General features: G+C 42.3%; 1 protein-coding gene across 2 annotated transcripts in view; it reads left to right on the top strand.

Annotated features, from left to right (window-relative positions):
• EXD3 (exonuclease 3'-5' domain containing 3) overlaps positions 1 to 16,996 on the top strand; it is a 491,324-nt gene that overhangs the window by 134,646 nt on the left and 339,682 nt on the right. For both annotated transcript variants that reach the window (XM_073599974.1, XM_073599975.1), the window contains one exon: positions 13,851 to 13,938. In XM_073599974.1, the coding sequence (XP_073456075.1) occupies positions 13,911 to 13,938 (28 nt within the window). In that variant the 5' untranslated portion in view covers positions 13,851 to 13,910. The remainder of the gene's footprint in view (positions 1 to 13,850; positions 13,939 to 16,996) is intronic.

The raw sequence follows: 16,996 nt of genomic DNA, 5'->3' as shown, positions 1-16,996 counted from the left end.
ACTCCTTCGATTTAATTGTTCACAGAAGTAACTGCTGTGGGCTGGGAACCACCATGACCAGGAAAGCCACTAACTGATGTACGGCCATCTTAGAAATGTTTACACTATTCAAATGTCTTACTGTGAGCGTCTCATTGCCGTACTGTTCTTGAAGTCTTCTGTAGAAATATGCGGGAATTACGCCTTTGTTCACAAGAAACCTCATCACCACACGCTGTTCCATGCACGCAATGGAACACTGTTTTCTGCCATCTTTATTAACGATCTCTGGACTGGTCAGTGATATGTGCACTGCCTAACAGTTATTGGACACACTTACTACTTACTACTGTGTGTAGAACCGCCACACTAGCATCCCTTTTTTTTTACCTGTAAAATTAAGTGTCCCGGTTTGACTTGAACGTCCCTTGTGTGTATGTATGTACAGTGAGGGGAAAAAAGTATTAGATCCCCTGCTGATTTTGTACATTTGCCCACCAACAAAGAATTGATCAGACTATAATTTTAACGATGGGTTTATTTTAACCGTGAGAGACAGAATAACAACCAAAAAATCCAGAAAAAACGCATTTCAAAAAAGTTATACATTTGAATTGCATTTTAAGGAGTGAAATAATTATTTGACCCCTTTGCAAAACATGACTTAGTACTTAGTGGCAAAACCCTTGTTGGCAATCACAGAGGTCAGACGTTTCTTGTAGTTGGCCACCAGGTTTGCACACATCTCAGGAGGGATTTTGTCCCACTCCTCTTTGCACATACTCTCCAAGTCATTAAGGTTTCGAGGCTGACGTTTGGTAACTTGAACCTTCAGCTCCCTCCACATATTTTCTATGGGATTAAGGTCTGGAGACTGGCTAGGCCACTCCAAGACCTTAATGTGCTTCTTCTTGAGCCACTCCTTCGTTGCCTTGGTTGTGTGTTTTGGGTCATTGTCATGCTGGAATACCCATCCGTGACCCATTTTCAATGCCCTGGCTGAGAGAAGGAGGTGCTCCCCCAAGATTTGATCGTACATGGCCCTGTTCATCGTCCCTTTTGATGCAGTGAAGTTGCCCTGTCCCCTTAGCAGAAAAACACCACCAAAGCATGATGTTTCCACCTCCATGTTTGATGGTTTTCTTGGGGTCATAGGCAGCATTCTTCCCCCTCTAAACATGGCGAGTTAAGGTGATTCCAAAGAGCTCAATTTTGGTCTCATCTGACCACAACACTTTCACCCAGTTTTCCTCTGAATCATTCAGATGTTCATTAGCGAGAACTTAAGACAGGCCTTTCTTGAGCAGGGGCACCTTGTGGGCACTGCGGAATTTCAGTCCTTTACGGCGTAGTGTGTTCCCAATTGTTTTCTTGGTGACTATAGTACCAGCTGCCTTGAGACCATTGGCAAGATTCTCCCATGTAGTTTTGAGTTGGTTCCTCACCGTTCCCATGATCGTTGAAACGCCACGAGGTGAAATCTTGCATGGAGCCCCAGACAGAGGGAGAGTGACAGATATTTTGTGTTTCTTCCATTTGCGAATAATCGCACCAACTGTTCTCACCCTCTCACTAAGCTACTTGGCGATGGTCTTGTAGCCTATTCCCGCCTTGTGTAGGTTTACAATCTTGTCCCTGACATCCTTGGACGGACAGGTCTTTGGTCTTTGTCTTGGTCTTGGTGGATAGATTGGAATCTGATTGATTGCTTCTGTGGACAGGTGTCTTTTATACTCCCTTTAAAGCAGTGCTCCTAATCTCAGCTCGTTACCTGTATAGAAGACACCTGGGAGCCAGAAATTTTGCTGATTAATAGGGGATCAAATACTTATTTCACTCATTAAAATAAAAATCAATTTAACTTTTTTTAAATGCTTTTTTCTGAATATTTTTGTTGTTCTGTCTCTCACTGTTAAAATAAACCTACCATTAAAATTATAGACTGGTCATTTCTTTGTCAGTGGACAAACATACAAAATCAGCAGGGGATCAAATACTGTTACCCTCACTGTGTGTGTGTGTATACATATATATGTGTGTGTATGTGTATATGTGTGTGTGTGTGTGTGTGTGTGTGTGTGTGTGTGTATATGTATATATATATATATATATATATATATATATATATATATATACACACACACACACACACACACACACACACACACACACACACACACACACACACACACACACACACACACACACACACACACACACACACACAGTGCTGTGAAAAAGTATTTGCCCCCTTCCTGATTTTTTAAAAAATTTTTTTGCATATTTCTCACACTTAAATGATTCAGATCATCAACAAAATGTAATATTACACAAAGATAACCTGAGTAATTCCAAGATGCAGTTTTTAAATGATTTAATTTATTAAGGGAAAAAAGCTGTTCAAACCTGCCTGGCCCTATGTGAAAAAGTAATTGCCCCCTCCCATGCTGAATCATGAATGAACTGTGATTAACCACACTTTTTTGGAAAGCGGAGTTAAATTTCACTTGCCACACCCAGGCCTGATTACAGCAGGACCTGTTGAATCAAGAATTCAGATAAATAGAAGCTGTCTGACAAAGTGAAGCACGCTAACAATCACAAAAAGCCACACATTATGCCACAATCTAAAAAAAATTATGAACAGATTCGAAAGAAAGTAGTATCAGTCTAGGAAGGGTTTAAAAGCCATTTCTAAGGTTTTGGAACTCCAGTGAACCACGGGGAGAGCCATTATCCACAAATGGAGATAACTTGGAACAGTGGTGAACCTTCCCAGGAGTGGCCGGCCAACGAAAATTACTCCAAGAGCATGACGACGACTCATCCAGGAGGTCATGAAAGAACCCAGAACAACATCTAAAGAACTGCATGCCTCACTTGCATCAGGTAAGATCAGTGATCATGATTCAACAATAAGAAAGAGACTGGGCAAAAATGGCATCCATGGGAAAGTTCCAAGGCCAAAGCCACTGCTGACCAAAAAGAACACACAGGCTCATCTCACATTTACCAAAAAACATCTAGATTATCCCCATGACTTTTAGGCAAATATTCTGTGGACTGCTGATACAAAAATTAAACTTTTTGGAAGGTGTGCGTCCCGTTCCATCTGGCATAAAACTAATACAGCATTTCATAACAAGAACATCATACCAACAGTCAGACGTGGTGGTAGCGTGATGGTCTGGGGCTGCTTTGCAGCTTTAGGACCTGGACAACTTACCATAATTTATGGAAGCATAAATTCTGAGCTCTACCATAAAATCCTAAAGGAGAATGTCCGGCCATCAGTTCGTGACTTCAAGCTCAAGCGCACTTGGGTTATGCAGCAGAACAATGATCCGAAACACAACAGCAAGTCCACTTCCAAATGGTTCAAACAAAGCAAAATTTAGGTTTTGGAGTGGCCTAGTCAAAGCCCGGACTTAAATCCAATTGAGATGCTGTATCATGACCTTACACAGATCGTTCATGTTGGAAAACCCTCCAATGTGGCTGAATTAAAACAATTCTGCAAAGAACAGTGGGCCAAAATTGCTCCACAGCAATGTGAAAGACTCATTGCCAGTTATCGCAAATGCTTGATTGCAATTGATGCCGCCAAGGGTGGCACAACCAGTTATTGGGTTTAGGGGGAAATTACTTTTTCACATAAACCGAGGCAGGTTTGGACAGCTTTTTTGCCTTGAAGGGGTTGTAAAGTTATTTTTTTTTTCTTTAAAAATAACAAACATGTTATACTTACCTTCACTGTGCAGCTCGTTCTGCACAGAGTGGCCCCGAACCTGCTTTTCTGGGGTCCCTCGGCGGCTGTCTCAGCTCCTCCCCGCAATAACTAACCACCTTAATGCGAGCTCCCTCGCATGGTGGTTTGTTATTGCGGGCGCGCTCCCGTGATACAGCCGGCGGCTATAGTCGCTCGCTATATCACTCGGCCCCGCCGCGTCATTGGATGTGATTGACAGCAGCGCGAGCCAATGGCTGCGCTGCTTTCAATCCATGCACTATAGCCAATCAGCGACCAGGCTGATCGGCTGAATGGAGGTCGGGAACGAGCAGGCGAGTTTTTGAGTTGTCAGGTAAGTAAAACGGGGGGGCTGGGGGCGGCGGTATTAACAAAAGTTTTTTCACCTTAATGCATAGAATGCATTAAGGTGAAAAAATTTACACCTTTACAACCCCTTTAATAAATGAAACCATCATTTAAAAACTGCATTTTGTATTTACTCGGGTTATCTTTGTGTAATAATATTTTTTGATGATCTGAGTCATTTAAGTGTGATAAATATGCAAAAAAATCAGAAAAGGGGCAAATACTTTTGTGTGTGTGTGTGTGTGTGTATGTATGTATATATATATATATATATATATATATATATTTGGTATGTTTGTGTATATACAGTATCTCACAAAAGTGAGTACACCCCTCTCATTTTTGTAAATATTTTAATATATCTTTTCATGTGACAACACTGAAGAAATGACACTTTGCTGCAATTTAAAGTGGTGAGTGTACAGCTTGTATAACAGTGTAAATTTTCTGTCCCCTCAAAATAGTGCAACACACAGCCATTAATGTCTAAACCGCTGCCAACAAAAGTGAGTACACCCCTAAGTGAAAATGTCCAAATTTGGCTCAAAGTGTCAATATTTTGTGTGGCCACCATTATTTTCCAGCGCTGCCTTAACCCTCTTGGGCAATGGAGTTCACCAGAGCTTCACAGGTTGCCACTGGAGTCCTCTTCCACTCCTCCATGACGACATCACGGAGCTGGTGGATGTTGGAGACATGGCGCTCGTCCACCTTATGTTTGAGGATGCTCAATAGGGTTTAGGTCTGGAGACATGCTTGGCCAGTCCATCACCTTTACCCTCAGCTTTTTTTAGCAAGGCAGTGGTAGTCTTGGAGGTGTGTTTGTGTTATCATTATCATGTTAGAATACTGCTCTGGGGCCCAGTCTCCGAAGGGAGGGGATCATGCTCTGCTTCATTATGTCACAGTACATGTTGGCATTCATGGTTCCCTCAATGGACTGTAGCTCCCCAGTGCCGGTGTTCTATAGATATGTGCCCTCCATCGAAAAGTGTCCGCGCATGAGCAAGACGGAGCTGTACTCCAGCTGATTTGGCAAACAGCTGGAGTGACGTGACTATGGCGCATGCGCACACAGAGGAGGCATTTTTCGACGGGAGAGAGAATGTCATTGACACTATTAAAAGCTATTCACAGAGTGGAGGCACACCATAGTTCTCATATTGTGCCTCGATGTTGCGGGAAGGGGTTTCGGTCTGCTCAAGGCTGCCTTTTGTCAGGGATGCACTGCGTCTTTAGTGTCTTGATCAGCGCCTGTTGCCTGTGTCTAAAGGCGGGTTGCAGCACAGACAAAACCCGCCCTTCAACACAGCCACAAGCTGCCCTGCAACAGCGAGGCATAATATAAGAATTCTAAATATAGTGTTTTTTTATGCGGAGTAGATGTAGCTATGAAAACAAAAAACACAGTGGCGCTGAAAAAATGTGATTAAACTAAAAACCAATATAATCAAACTTATTCCTTATAAGAAAATATCCTTACAAAAAATATATTCAGTGACCAAATATATATAAAAAAGTATCCACCAAGTGACAAGTGTGAAAACAAATTTAAAACATAAAATATATCAAAGTAAATTGCTGAAGTGAAAAAAACAGACTTTCAATACTGGCTTATTTCTTCTTCAACTTCCACCACACCCGAGTGTTCAGTGATCCCGCTCCCTATGAAAATACACTCACCGACTCCCAATGCCCACACTCTCGTGTTAGGGCTTAAGAGCTTATTGACCGTATCACAAGGGTCACATCGGCAGTTCAAAATACTAAAATCGCGTGCGGGGATCGTTCCATATGTGAAATACAAAAAAATACTCCAATAGTGCAAAAACGTATAACAATTTATTAAAAGCACTTCAAATCTTTAGTATTACACTCACATGTTTCAAATATAAAACAGCAGAAGCACAATTCCACAGCAAATCGATTTTCACAGCACACCGAAAAACGCATAAGAATCAGCTACTAATGAGTTGCGGTCACGGCGGACCCGAGGTGTGCAAGCGTCAGATTGCTTCTCTCACCTACTCCCCGGCTCCTCCCCGCTCAAACAATGTGTCACTTCCTCATACGATGCGGCAGCGTCACTCGTCAATGGTGGGGTACGTCATACAGCCACGCGTGGCTGTATGACGTAGACATTGTCTGTGTGTGTTGTTATTTTGAGGGGACAGTACATTTACACTGTTATACAAGCTGTACACTCACTACTTTACATTGTAGCAAAGTGTCATTTCTTCAGTGTTGTCACATGAAAAGATAGAATAAAATATTTACAAAAACATGAGGGGTGTATGTGTATATATGTGTGTGTGTGTGTGTGTGTAAATATATATACAATATTAAAAATATTTTTTTTTTTTGCTGGAAAATAAGTTAGTATATTGCCTCTTTTGCCTTCTTTTCCCAGGTATGCTTTTGTGCACCAGCAACCCTTTGGTGCCAGGGCTGCTTTAGACTGTGTGCACTGTAAGTTTGTCCTACTCCATTACATTGCACAGTACTGTGATCCTAACATATTGTAGGTAGGTAGGTGTGAGTATGCTGGAGACTGTGAGGCTACAAAACTGTAGTGCCTTACAACTGTGCTGTTTTATTTTGGACAATAAATCAGTTCACTTGTATATAATTTAGTGCATTTGTCTGTCTTATTCCGCATCCGCTGTAAGGACTGAGTAATCTATTGACTATTGCTCAGACCTGTACATGGTGCTGCTTACTGGATGCCCTCAAGGCCAGAAGCAGCCAAACCTCTTCTCTCTAGTTTGCCAGTGACATCCCAACATTGATGGACACTTGGACACTCCTCTCTAAAGATGTTCCCAAACGGCTCACTTTTCTGCAGTCTGTGCCTCTTCTGAGCCCTTTGTCACATTACCCTCCTATTGTAGTGACTAACTCGCAGCAGTGTATAGAAAGGTTTCCCCCCAGGGGTTCTGGGGACGTGGACAGGCTCGGCTTGGCTTACAAAGCTGCTTGGTGTAACTTTGAGCCGGTGGTCCAGGAAGCGTGACAGATGATACATGCTTGGTGGGGTGGGGGAACGGGGGGTTAGTCCAGGGAGCATCATCCAGCTGCTAAATTCAATGACAAGAAAAAAAGGAAATAGAGAAGACCATCTTGCCAATATTTACAAAGCGTCAGTCACACCAGCGCTGGCTGTCTCATTGACAAGGGCGCTGTTTAATTAGGCAAGGCTTGGACAGCGGATTACTTAACACAGCCGGGCTGCGGAGGCATCTGCTTAGGAGTCGGTACATTTGCATGACTGTGGATGCCTCCCTCCTAATGTTCTTAAAAATGAGGGTAGCAATTAACAATTTCCTTTTGTTCATGGCGTCCTAAGGCATCTATCCCCCGCCCCTGGCTAATGAGAGCCACATACCTCTATCTCAGGGGCCTATGAATAGTGCTACCTTTACATGGCTTGATGGCATTGTTTCCATCTTCTCTGCTGTGCCCTAGTGTATAGGCTCCTATTTAGTGACTCTTATCAGCACTGTAGGATAGGGTGCTATCAGCCTGGGAGGCAGATGGAGTAATTGGACCTGTAGTCATAGTACCATCCCACAACCATCCTTATTGTACCCATACACTGACAGTTTCCCATTGTGGTCTTATTGTGTCCCAATTGGCAAATAATCTGACCAACACTTCTGGCTGGAAACTTTGTCCAATTGCTATTGTTTTCAACCTGGTAAGCCAGGAAGCCCATCCTCCATTCACCGTAGGCCAAACATGATTGGTTACACAATGCGACTATTGTTTAGGGTGGCACAGAAAAATTCACATCTGAACATGTGACCTCTGACATCACTGATTACTCTTGTGGTTTTTCTTTCTTCCAACAAATGGTAAAATGCCTCTCCTGAAAAAAAATGGTACACCTGTATTCCTTTAGCGGCTGGTCACATGTGCCTTAGCATTTTTCACATCGTCTTTTGTTAAAGAATTTGTCAAGCCAACATTTCATGTTCCCGATATGTTCCTACTCTACCATTTACTTGCATGAAAAAGAATCCTGTACTCTTTGTATTGCTTCTTTTTGTGTGAAATCCCTGGTATTCCTGCCAGTGCCTCTGCTTTCCTAATAAAAACTCACTACACTAAGCAAGAGAGCACAGCGTGGTCAGTTTTCTGGCTGTACTGGGAACTCAGCCTGCTCTCCTCTAATGATCAGACTTGTGCTGACATGCTCCCTCCTGCACAGCCATTTACTGAGAAGATCAGTGTCCTGCTGTTTTTCCTTCCCCCAGCTCTCTGAGCTCCTTGTGCAGCTGAGAAAAGAGGTTATGTGATCAGTTATAAAAAAAGGGAGAAAAAAGGTATTTATGTTTTTTTTGTGTCTATACATAAATGTTTTGCCTTTCTTTTCGATTTTAAACTGAATGAGTTGTTTTACAATGTGGCGGTTTACATATACTTTACGTATACATTTACATATACAGATATGGGATGTTCGGGGTTTGGGCAGAGATGCTAAACGGCTGCCAGTTGCCTATGTTTATTTAGTAAGGACTACCGTACCAATGCTTAGGCATGGACGATGGTGTGGTGCCTTCAGACCAGGTCCATTTTAAATGGTATATGTGAGGGAAAATATGGGAGCTCCCATTGCTGTTTTCTTTTTAAACAAACTCTGTCTTTATTGAAGTAAAAGTGTATAGATACTTCAAAAAAGACATCAATGGTACATACTCACATACAAAAGACTGTACAGGTTAAAGAAGGCTAAAAAAAATCCTCAACCCCTGTCCTATGTGCTTGCTTTGGATCAATGACTTGCTAGCTAGTGAATGCATGCTTCATACTTGCCGCTACAAGAGAGCAGTGCAGGATGTACATCGCACATAGCCAAAGTGGAGGAGTGCTGGTCAGATTCTCCAAAGTGTAGCCATGTAGTGAAGGTACTACTTCTAGGATCAGGTAGACTGCCACATGTCCTGCAGCTTTAATGCTAGACTCACATCTTTGCGACCATGTCATGCACGTTCATTGATGAACGTTTTTTAAAGCAGAATTCAACTCAAAAAGCTAAAGTTATATTGTGACATCAATTCTTAGATGTGGTGGCTGCATTTTTTTTAATTTTTTTTTTTTAGGCTTTTTTCTTTTACCTGTCGATCTGGCCAGTAAGTCCTGTTGATTTTCAACAGAACACGCAGTCCAGCTAAACTTTTATCCCAAAAAGAAAAAGAAAATGTAACTGCTTATAAAGTGTTAGCTGCAGTTCAGCTTTAATTTGTTAGGCAAGTCTATTAGCCTAAAGCCAGCCATACGTTGATTGAAATTCGGACAGTTCAGAGGGGACTGGCCAAAGCCAATGCAAATCTATCCATGTATGGGCAGGCTCGTTGCACAGTAATTTATCAAACAATTGACTTCTGTACAACCAGCCTGTTGGATTTTTCCCACTTGGTCAGCGTCACCAGCTATAGCTGGCAGTGCTGATCAGTGTATTCTGGTGGCAGGGAAGTCTCCCCGCTGTCGGAATAGAAGGGCTCAGCGGGGAGGATGCTCCTTTCAACATCGAATGTGTGGATGGGGCATCCAAGTAATTTTTTTTTTTTTTTTTGTTCAACCCGCTGGTTGAGTGAAAAAAATGACTAATTTATGTTCTTCTTTACTCCTTACACTACCTTCTCCACAGATTGACACTGCTGCTCTCGAAGGTTGTCTCTGTTGCCACTCCATCCAGAGTGGAGACACCGGCCTCGTACATACAGTTTGATTGTTGTACGACCACGCGTCTGATTTTTGTCAAAAGCCCGTGCGCAGGATTTTGTCTCGCTTACTAACTATCCGCAAATTGTCGCTTGACAAACACGAACGTAGTGACGTACTATGAGAGTATAAAGAGGAAGTTAATTTCTCAAGCACCACCCTTTGGGTCCCTTCGGCTAATTTTGGGTTAGTAGAAGTTGAGTGCTGATTTGCGGATTTTCAGATCGTACAAAACAAATGACTTTTAAAATACGTTTGGCATAACTACAACAGTATCACCAGCAAAGCAGCTTCATTATTATCCTATTAAAGAAGATGAGAATGTGCGCTGCATTTCGACATTTCATCAATTGCCATGTCAGGAATGTCGATTCTAGATTACGAAAGGTAGTTTACAAGACCAAACTCTTCCCAGTTGTTCCTTGATTCCGATCAGGCGTGTTTGAACTCTCGACTTTTGTGTGACGATTTCTGTACTGACCATCCGAAAATCAGACGTTGAGTTCACATCCAATAAAAAATTTTATAGCCTGCACAGCCAGCTTTTGTCTAATGAAAAAGTCAAATCGGCTGTCGAAAGCATCGTACTAACGATCCGAAAAAAAAAAAAAAAAATATATATATATATATTTACAAACTTTTGCAGTTCTTACCTTTTTGTTGTTCTGAAGAAGTCACTGTTTGTTCCTCTGTGTTGAGTGATTCTAATGGGAGTGGTTTCAGAATTATCAACTAGCTGTGCACCTGCAGAGCTCTGAGGAAAGCTGGTGGGCCTGGGGCTCTGAGGAAAGTGGCAGGGTCTGCATCCCTTTAGACGTTATTTCCTATTGGGAGTATCTTACGAAAAAATTACATTTTTGTTTGCAGGGGATGCCAAAAATCTGACTTGCATTTTAGTGTAGACTTCTGGGAAAATCAGTGAGCCAATCACAAAAGCAGGAAATCATTTTTTTTGTAGGGCATTCTGTACACATTCTGTGTATAGAAAGCCTCCAGGTTGCCATATTGCACTTTACAGAAAATTACAGCGATGCAGATTGAAAAGGAAAGGTCATTTTTAAATAACATTCAATTACAGTATGACTTGTGTCACAATTGTATACGCTTTTATTTTTTTTGTGTGTGCTATTTTTTTTCCCCATGAAAGTGGAGTTACCCTTTAAAGATTTTGCTGCATAATTAACAGTAGGTTGCATGCATTTGAAAATATCCAACACGTAGCATCACTGGGTGTTGTCCAGTAGAGGGTGCCAGCTCCTAGCTTAGTGTGTAAGCATCAGACAAATTCTATTTCCCCCAGTGTACAGTGATCATTCACAGATCAACAAGTAATGCTCACATGTCCTCTCTAGATCATGTATTCTCTGTTTATACTTTATATTACTCTTCTGACTGCTGCTACTCCGCAGCAGCAACATTTTGCACGAGTTATAATTATAGGGTGAATGGTAGGATTTTTGCTCCTGCTTCGCCTTTTACATGTACAGTTATTGAATTACATCTGTGCAGTAAAGGTGGATCAATGTGGTTAGAACGCTTGCCCTCACAGTCCCGGCCTTCTGGGGTCAATTCCCCGCAGAAACAGTGTGTGCAAAGTTTGCCGGATCTCTCATTTCCTACCACAATCCAAAGAATGCATTTCATTTTTTTTTCTTCTTTTGTTCAGCTTTTGCCTGTAAATTTTCATCACACACAGAATTGTATTTGATACTGTTAACAATCATTGGGAGTTTAGTTTCAATTTTTGCAGTTCAGGCTTGAAAATGACAAAGGTTTTTGCCATTGGCAACAAAATCACAAATAACTGTTATTATTACTAGCTTTAGGCCTCCTTTAGACTTGCATTTGGGGTGGCTGTAAACATTTGTGGTTGAGTTGCATTCTTGCCGCCCGCCAACCGATCCCCCTTAAAGTGGGAGTAAACTTCCATGCATTGTTTTTACCTATAGGTAAGCCTATAAGGCTTACCTTTGGGTACTGTAAACATCTCCTAAATTAGCACAGTTTAGGAGATATTTACTGTGGATGCAGCCGATGACGTCACCAGCGCATGTGCCCTTCCTTCAGAATCCTGTGCCGTAAACGGCGGCTCCTGTGTGCATGTGCAGGAGTGACATCATCGCTGCTCTGGCCAGTCACACAGCCGGAATCCGCGAACCCGGAAGGAAGATGGAAGCGCTTTCAGCGGGGACAGCGTGTCGCTGGAGGGCTTTGTTCTAAGTTTCACATAACGTGCTAGTATACAATGCATACTAGCACATTATGACATTGCCTTGCAGGTTTAAAAAAAAAAAGCCACGGCTGCGATGCCTCGCTTCGCAGCAAAGTTGACCTGATATGTAGCTTTAAAGTGGTTGTAAATCTCAGACATGAAATATGAGCTCAGACAAGCTTTGGAAATTCTGGACTTTAAACGAATGTAGAGAAGCGAAAACTGCAAATAAACCGGTACAACTTATGTAGGAGGATTTGTTTAATCTCTGTGTACGCTTGATCATTTAGATGTTTAGGTGTGGGTGGGGGTGCCGGTTTCTCAACCAGCCCCACGCTGCAGGCAGCCTGTCAAACTCTTTAAGAAGCTGTTGCACCTGGATGAAGTTGCACATTCAAGTCAATAGGGAGGCGCCCTGCGAACGTATGCAATATATGCGGTTGCGGTGCGTTTGTCGGAAAAAATGGGGTTTAAACAGGCAGTGAGGAGGCATTGCATCTCCTTCTCTACGATCATCAGTAGCCTCTGGAGAGCAATCTGAATGCAGATCAGGCTTCAGAGGCAAGGGATATTTAGATGTATAAACCATTTTTATGCCTCCCAGATCACTTTTTCCTGCGTTTGGATGTTCCTGCTTTAAAGTGGTTGTAAATCTCAGACATGAAATATGAACAAAGCATATCCCTCTATAGTGTGTACTTGTCTCAATTAAGAGCATTAAGTGTCATTTTTGTTTTCTGCCTTGTTCCTCTGCTATCTGCATGAGTCACTTCTGACAAGATTTCCTGACGCCAAGAGAAAAATGGTGACAGGGAGGCACAGCCTGTGATTGAAAGCCTCAGCTCTGTTCCTGTGTGCTGTCTGAAGGGGGGTATGTCCCTTCCTTCCAATCAGCTCTCAGAGCTCTCCTCACTGAGCTCTGCAGAGTGTAACTTCAGCTCACCACCCCCTTTTTTTTGACAGCTCAGACAAGCTTTGGAAATTCTGGACTTTAAACGAATGTAGAGAAGCGAAAACTGCAAATAAACCGGTACAACTTATGTAGGAGGATTTGTTTAATCTCTGTGTATCACCTGAGGATAGTCACTTCACTGCGTATATGCTAGTAGAATTTTCGAACAAAAATTAATTAGGAATATTTATGCCAAAATTCTAAAAACGCTTGATCATTTAGATGTTTAGGTGTGGGTGGGGGTGCAGGTTTCTCAACCAGCCCCACGCTGCAGGCAGCCTGTCAAACTCTTTAAGAAGCTGTTGCACCTGGATGGTGTACCTAGTGGTATGAAAGTTTAGGGTAGTATGCGCCCAGGGACAAATGCCCAGACTTCTTGCATTGTGGGCATTACATCCCTGTGCACATACTACCGCTAGGTGCACCTTCCAGCCGCAGCAGCTGTCAGCCTTTCACAAAGGTTTGCAGGCTGCCGGCAGAAGGCCTGGAAGGGCACACCTGTGCCCTCTGCCTGCAGCTAAATGCCAAAACCCCATGTACCAGGGCTAAATGCCCAGTGTGCATGGGGCCTTAAAGCCTTGGTCAGGTTTTGTTGTCTGTGATTTTTTTTTTCTCACTTTCTCTCCCCCAGACACGACAACAAATGAAGAGAAATCCCTCTCCTGACAGTTGCTCCTAGAACAGGTGTCCTTATTGGAAATTGTTCCTTTATTTCCTGTTTAATCACAACTGTTTCCTGGAAAGGAAGTGAGATAAAATCAGCACAGCAGGGACAAAAAAAAAAAAATCTGATAAATGGTCTAACCTTTTTCCACTGTATCAAAAAATAAAATAAATAAAAGTCTCACAGTTGTAATAACAAGTTGGAATCTTTTTTTTTTTTTTAGGCAAAAAAAGAAAAAAGACAGCTGGTTTGAGCCTTGAGTTCTGTTCCTCATTCCGTAGAGATGGATTTGAAAGAGGGCCGAGAGGAAGGTAAGTTTCCACTCTCTGTACCTTTTATAGTTTACTGCCTTGTCATGAATATTGAGCTTACAAAATGGCAGCAAACTCAAAAAAGGTGCAGGAAACTTTGACTGGCATGTGTAGTCAGATGTTAGAAAACTTTAAACAAGCTCAATAGCTCAAGCGAGGCGGCTCCCACACAGCCAGGCTTCCCTCGATGGGCAGCCTGCAGTAGCTCATGCTATCGAAATACAGAAAGAAGTGCCTGACCAAAACTGGATGAATTAATCCAAGATCACTTTAATTGTTGATAAAAAAAGTCATATAAAACATCCATCACATTTCAGGGGCAACCACATCCCCTTCATCAGGGCTCAACGCAGGATAAAACTTGGATGGACTCAGAGAAAACAATGAATCTATATTAAAACCAGTATTACACTCTCCACATGTAGACAGCAGTTTCCAAGCAGCAATGGTCTTGGCAGCCCATCAGAATTAATTTTTTTAAATGAAATCTAAACTAAGACCCCTTTCACACTGAGCCGCACTGGGCGTCAGCGGGAAAGTGGCGCTATTTCTTAGCACCGCTTTACTGTCATTTTAGCGGTGCTATTCGCCCCCTAGCGGGGCGGTTTTAACCCCCGCTAGAGGCTGAAAAGGGGTTAAATCCGCCTGCTGGCAGGTCCTTCTTTGACGCCCTGCCAGCGCACCGCTCCAGTGTGAAAGCCCTCGGGCTCTCACACTGGAGTGAATGAAGCCGCTGTTTCAGAGCACTTTGCAGGCGATATTTTTAACGCTATAGCGCCTGCAAACCGCCTCAGTGTGAAAGGGGTGTTAGATTGTTACTGTACACCATTTTTTTTGGGCTGTGGGTCATTAACTAGCCTTCAGCTATCAATCAGAGTCACCCTTTCTTTCCCTCAATGCAATATGGCGGAATGAAATAAAAACGGTGCCTGCTATGGATGGGAAGTACTGTCTGGCTCAGATAATACCATAATAATATACGTAAAGAAAAGCTGTCAATTTACATATGCAGGCTCGGCATGTTAGGATTGGGAGCAGGTCATTAACAATGTAGAAGTTCTGACACAAAGCTTACATGGACAGGAGTTAGTCCCACAACTCTAACAGGGGAACAGCAAAAGGGAAGTGCGGGAAGATTAGTATCATTAGGTGGGCTAAATGAGCTTTCAAGAGAACCTGTCACTTTGTTTGAATAAGCTTTTAGGAGGGGTTTATTGGCCAGTAGATTTGAGATTTCAACACCCCATATCAAAATTGTTAATGCTAAATAACGCAACTGATAATGCCCAGGTAATTATCCTACAGGTTTGCTAAAAATTCTCTTATCTTTGAACTGATGTTCAGATTGAAGGTACCGTATATTACTTTACAAGTGAATGTTATTTCAGAAATAATTTTCAATATTTTCAAATCTGCAGCACTCTTTAAAATAGTACCTGGTGATCCAGCCATGATAGTCCACGTGCAGGTCCTTTCCCAGTTGTTTTGATCGCCCTGTCATGTGGTATTGCCATGGAGGATACAAGTGGCCTTTTCAACATACACTATATTGTCAAAAGTATTGGGACGCCTGCCTTTACACGCACATGAACTTTAATGGCTAAAGTCTTAGTCCGTAGTGTTTAATATTGAGTTGGCCCACCCTTTGCAGCTATAACAGCTTCAACTCTTCTGGGAAGGCTGTCCACAAGGTTTAGGATTGTGTCTATGGGAATGTTTGACCATTCTTCCAGAAGAACATTTGTGAGGTCAGGCACTGATGTTGGACAAGAAGGCCTGGCTCGCAGTTTCTGCTCTAATTCATCCCAAAGGTGTTCTATCGGGTTGAGGTCAGGACTCTGTGTAGGCCAGTCAAGTTCCTCTACCCCAAACTCTCTCATCCGTGCCTTTATGGACCTTGCTTTGTGCACTGGTGGGCAGTCATGTTGGAACAGGAATGGGCCATCTCCAAATTGTTTTCACAAAGTTGGGAGCATGAAATTGTCCTAAATGTCTTGGTATGATGACACCTTATAAGTTCCCTTCACTGGAGCTAAGGGGCCAAGCCCAACCCCTGAAAAACAACCCCACACCATAATCCCCCCTCCACCAAATGATTTGGACCAGTGCACAAAGCAAGGTTCATAAAGACATGGATGAGTGAGTTTGGGGTGGAGGAACTTGACTGGCCTACACAGAGTCCTGACCTCAACCCAATAGAACATGTTTGGGATGAATTAGAGAAGAGATTGTGAGCCAGACCTTCTCGTCCAACATCAGTGCCTGACCTCACAAATGCACTTCTGGAAGAATAGTCATACATTCCCATAGACACGCTCCTAAACCTTGTGGACAGCCTTCCCAGAAGAGTTGAAGCTGTTATAGCTGCAAAGGGTGAGCCAACTGACTATTGAACCCTACGGACTAAGACTGGGATGCCATTAAAGTTCATGTGCGTGTGAAGGCAGGCATCCCAATACATTTGACAATATAGTGTATATTGCATAGACATGGTCCACTGTTGTTGAGAAATGCCGTGTAGCCATTGCTTAAAGAATAACTCCACTTTTGTGGGTAAAAAATATATAAAATTAAAAAAATATATAGCATTATACAGTTGCTACACAACAATTATAAATTTAATGTTATCAAAAATTACTTTTTTTTTTTCGATCTGCAGTGCTGTAATTTTCTGTAAATCTCAATTCAATATGGCAACCTGGAGGCATTCTGTGCACTGTTGGTATACAAAATGACCCCAGAAATGTAATTTCTTGCTTGTGTGATTGGCTCGCTGATTTTCCCAGAAGTCTGTACTAAGATGAAAGTCAGAATTTAGGCAACAAAATTTTATTTTTGATGCTCCTAAAGGGTTAATCACTTCTAAAGGGATGCAGCTTTTCTCATTAGGGCACTGCAAGTTCAGCGGCTGATCAAATCACCCCCATTCAGAAACAAAATCCAAAATACATAGAGGGAAAAAATATTTTTCATACACAGTGCTTTAGGAAATTTAAAGAGGAGCGCCAGGCTTCTTCAGAAAAAAAAAGTCAGCAGCTACAAATACTGTATCTGCTGA

This window comes from Aquarana catesbeiana, linkage group LG09 (assembly GCF_042186555.1).
Source record: "Aquarana catesbeiana isolate 2022-GZ linkage group LG09, ASM4218655v1, whole genome shotgun sequence".
Classification (NCBI taxonomy): Eukaryota; Metazoa; Chordata; class Amphibia; order Anura; family Ranidae; genus Aquarana; species Aquarana catesbeiana.
This window is presented reverse-complemented; position numbering and strand designations above follow the sequence as displayed.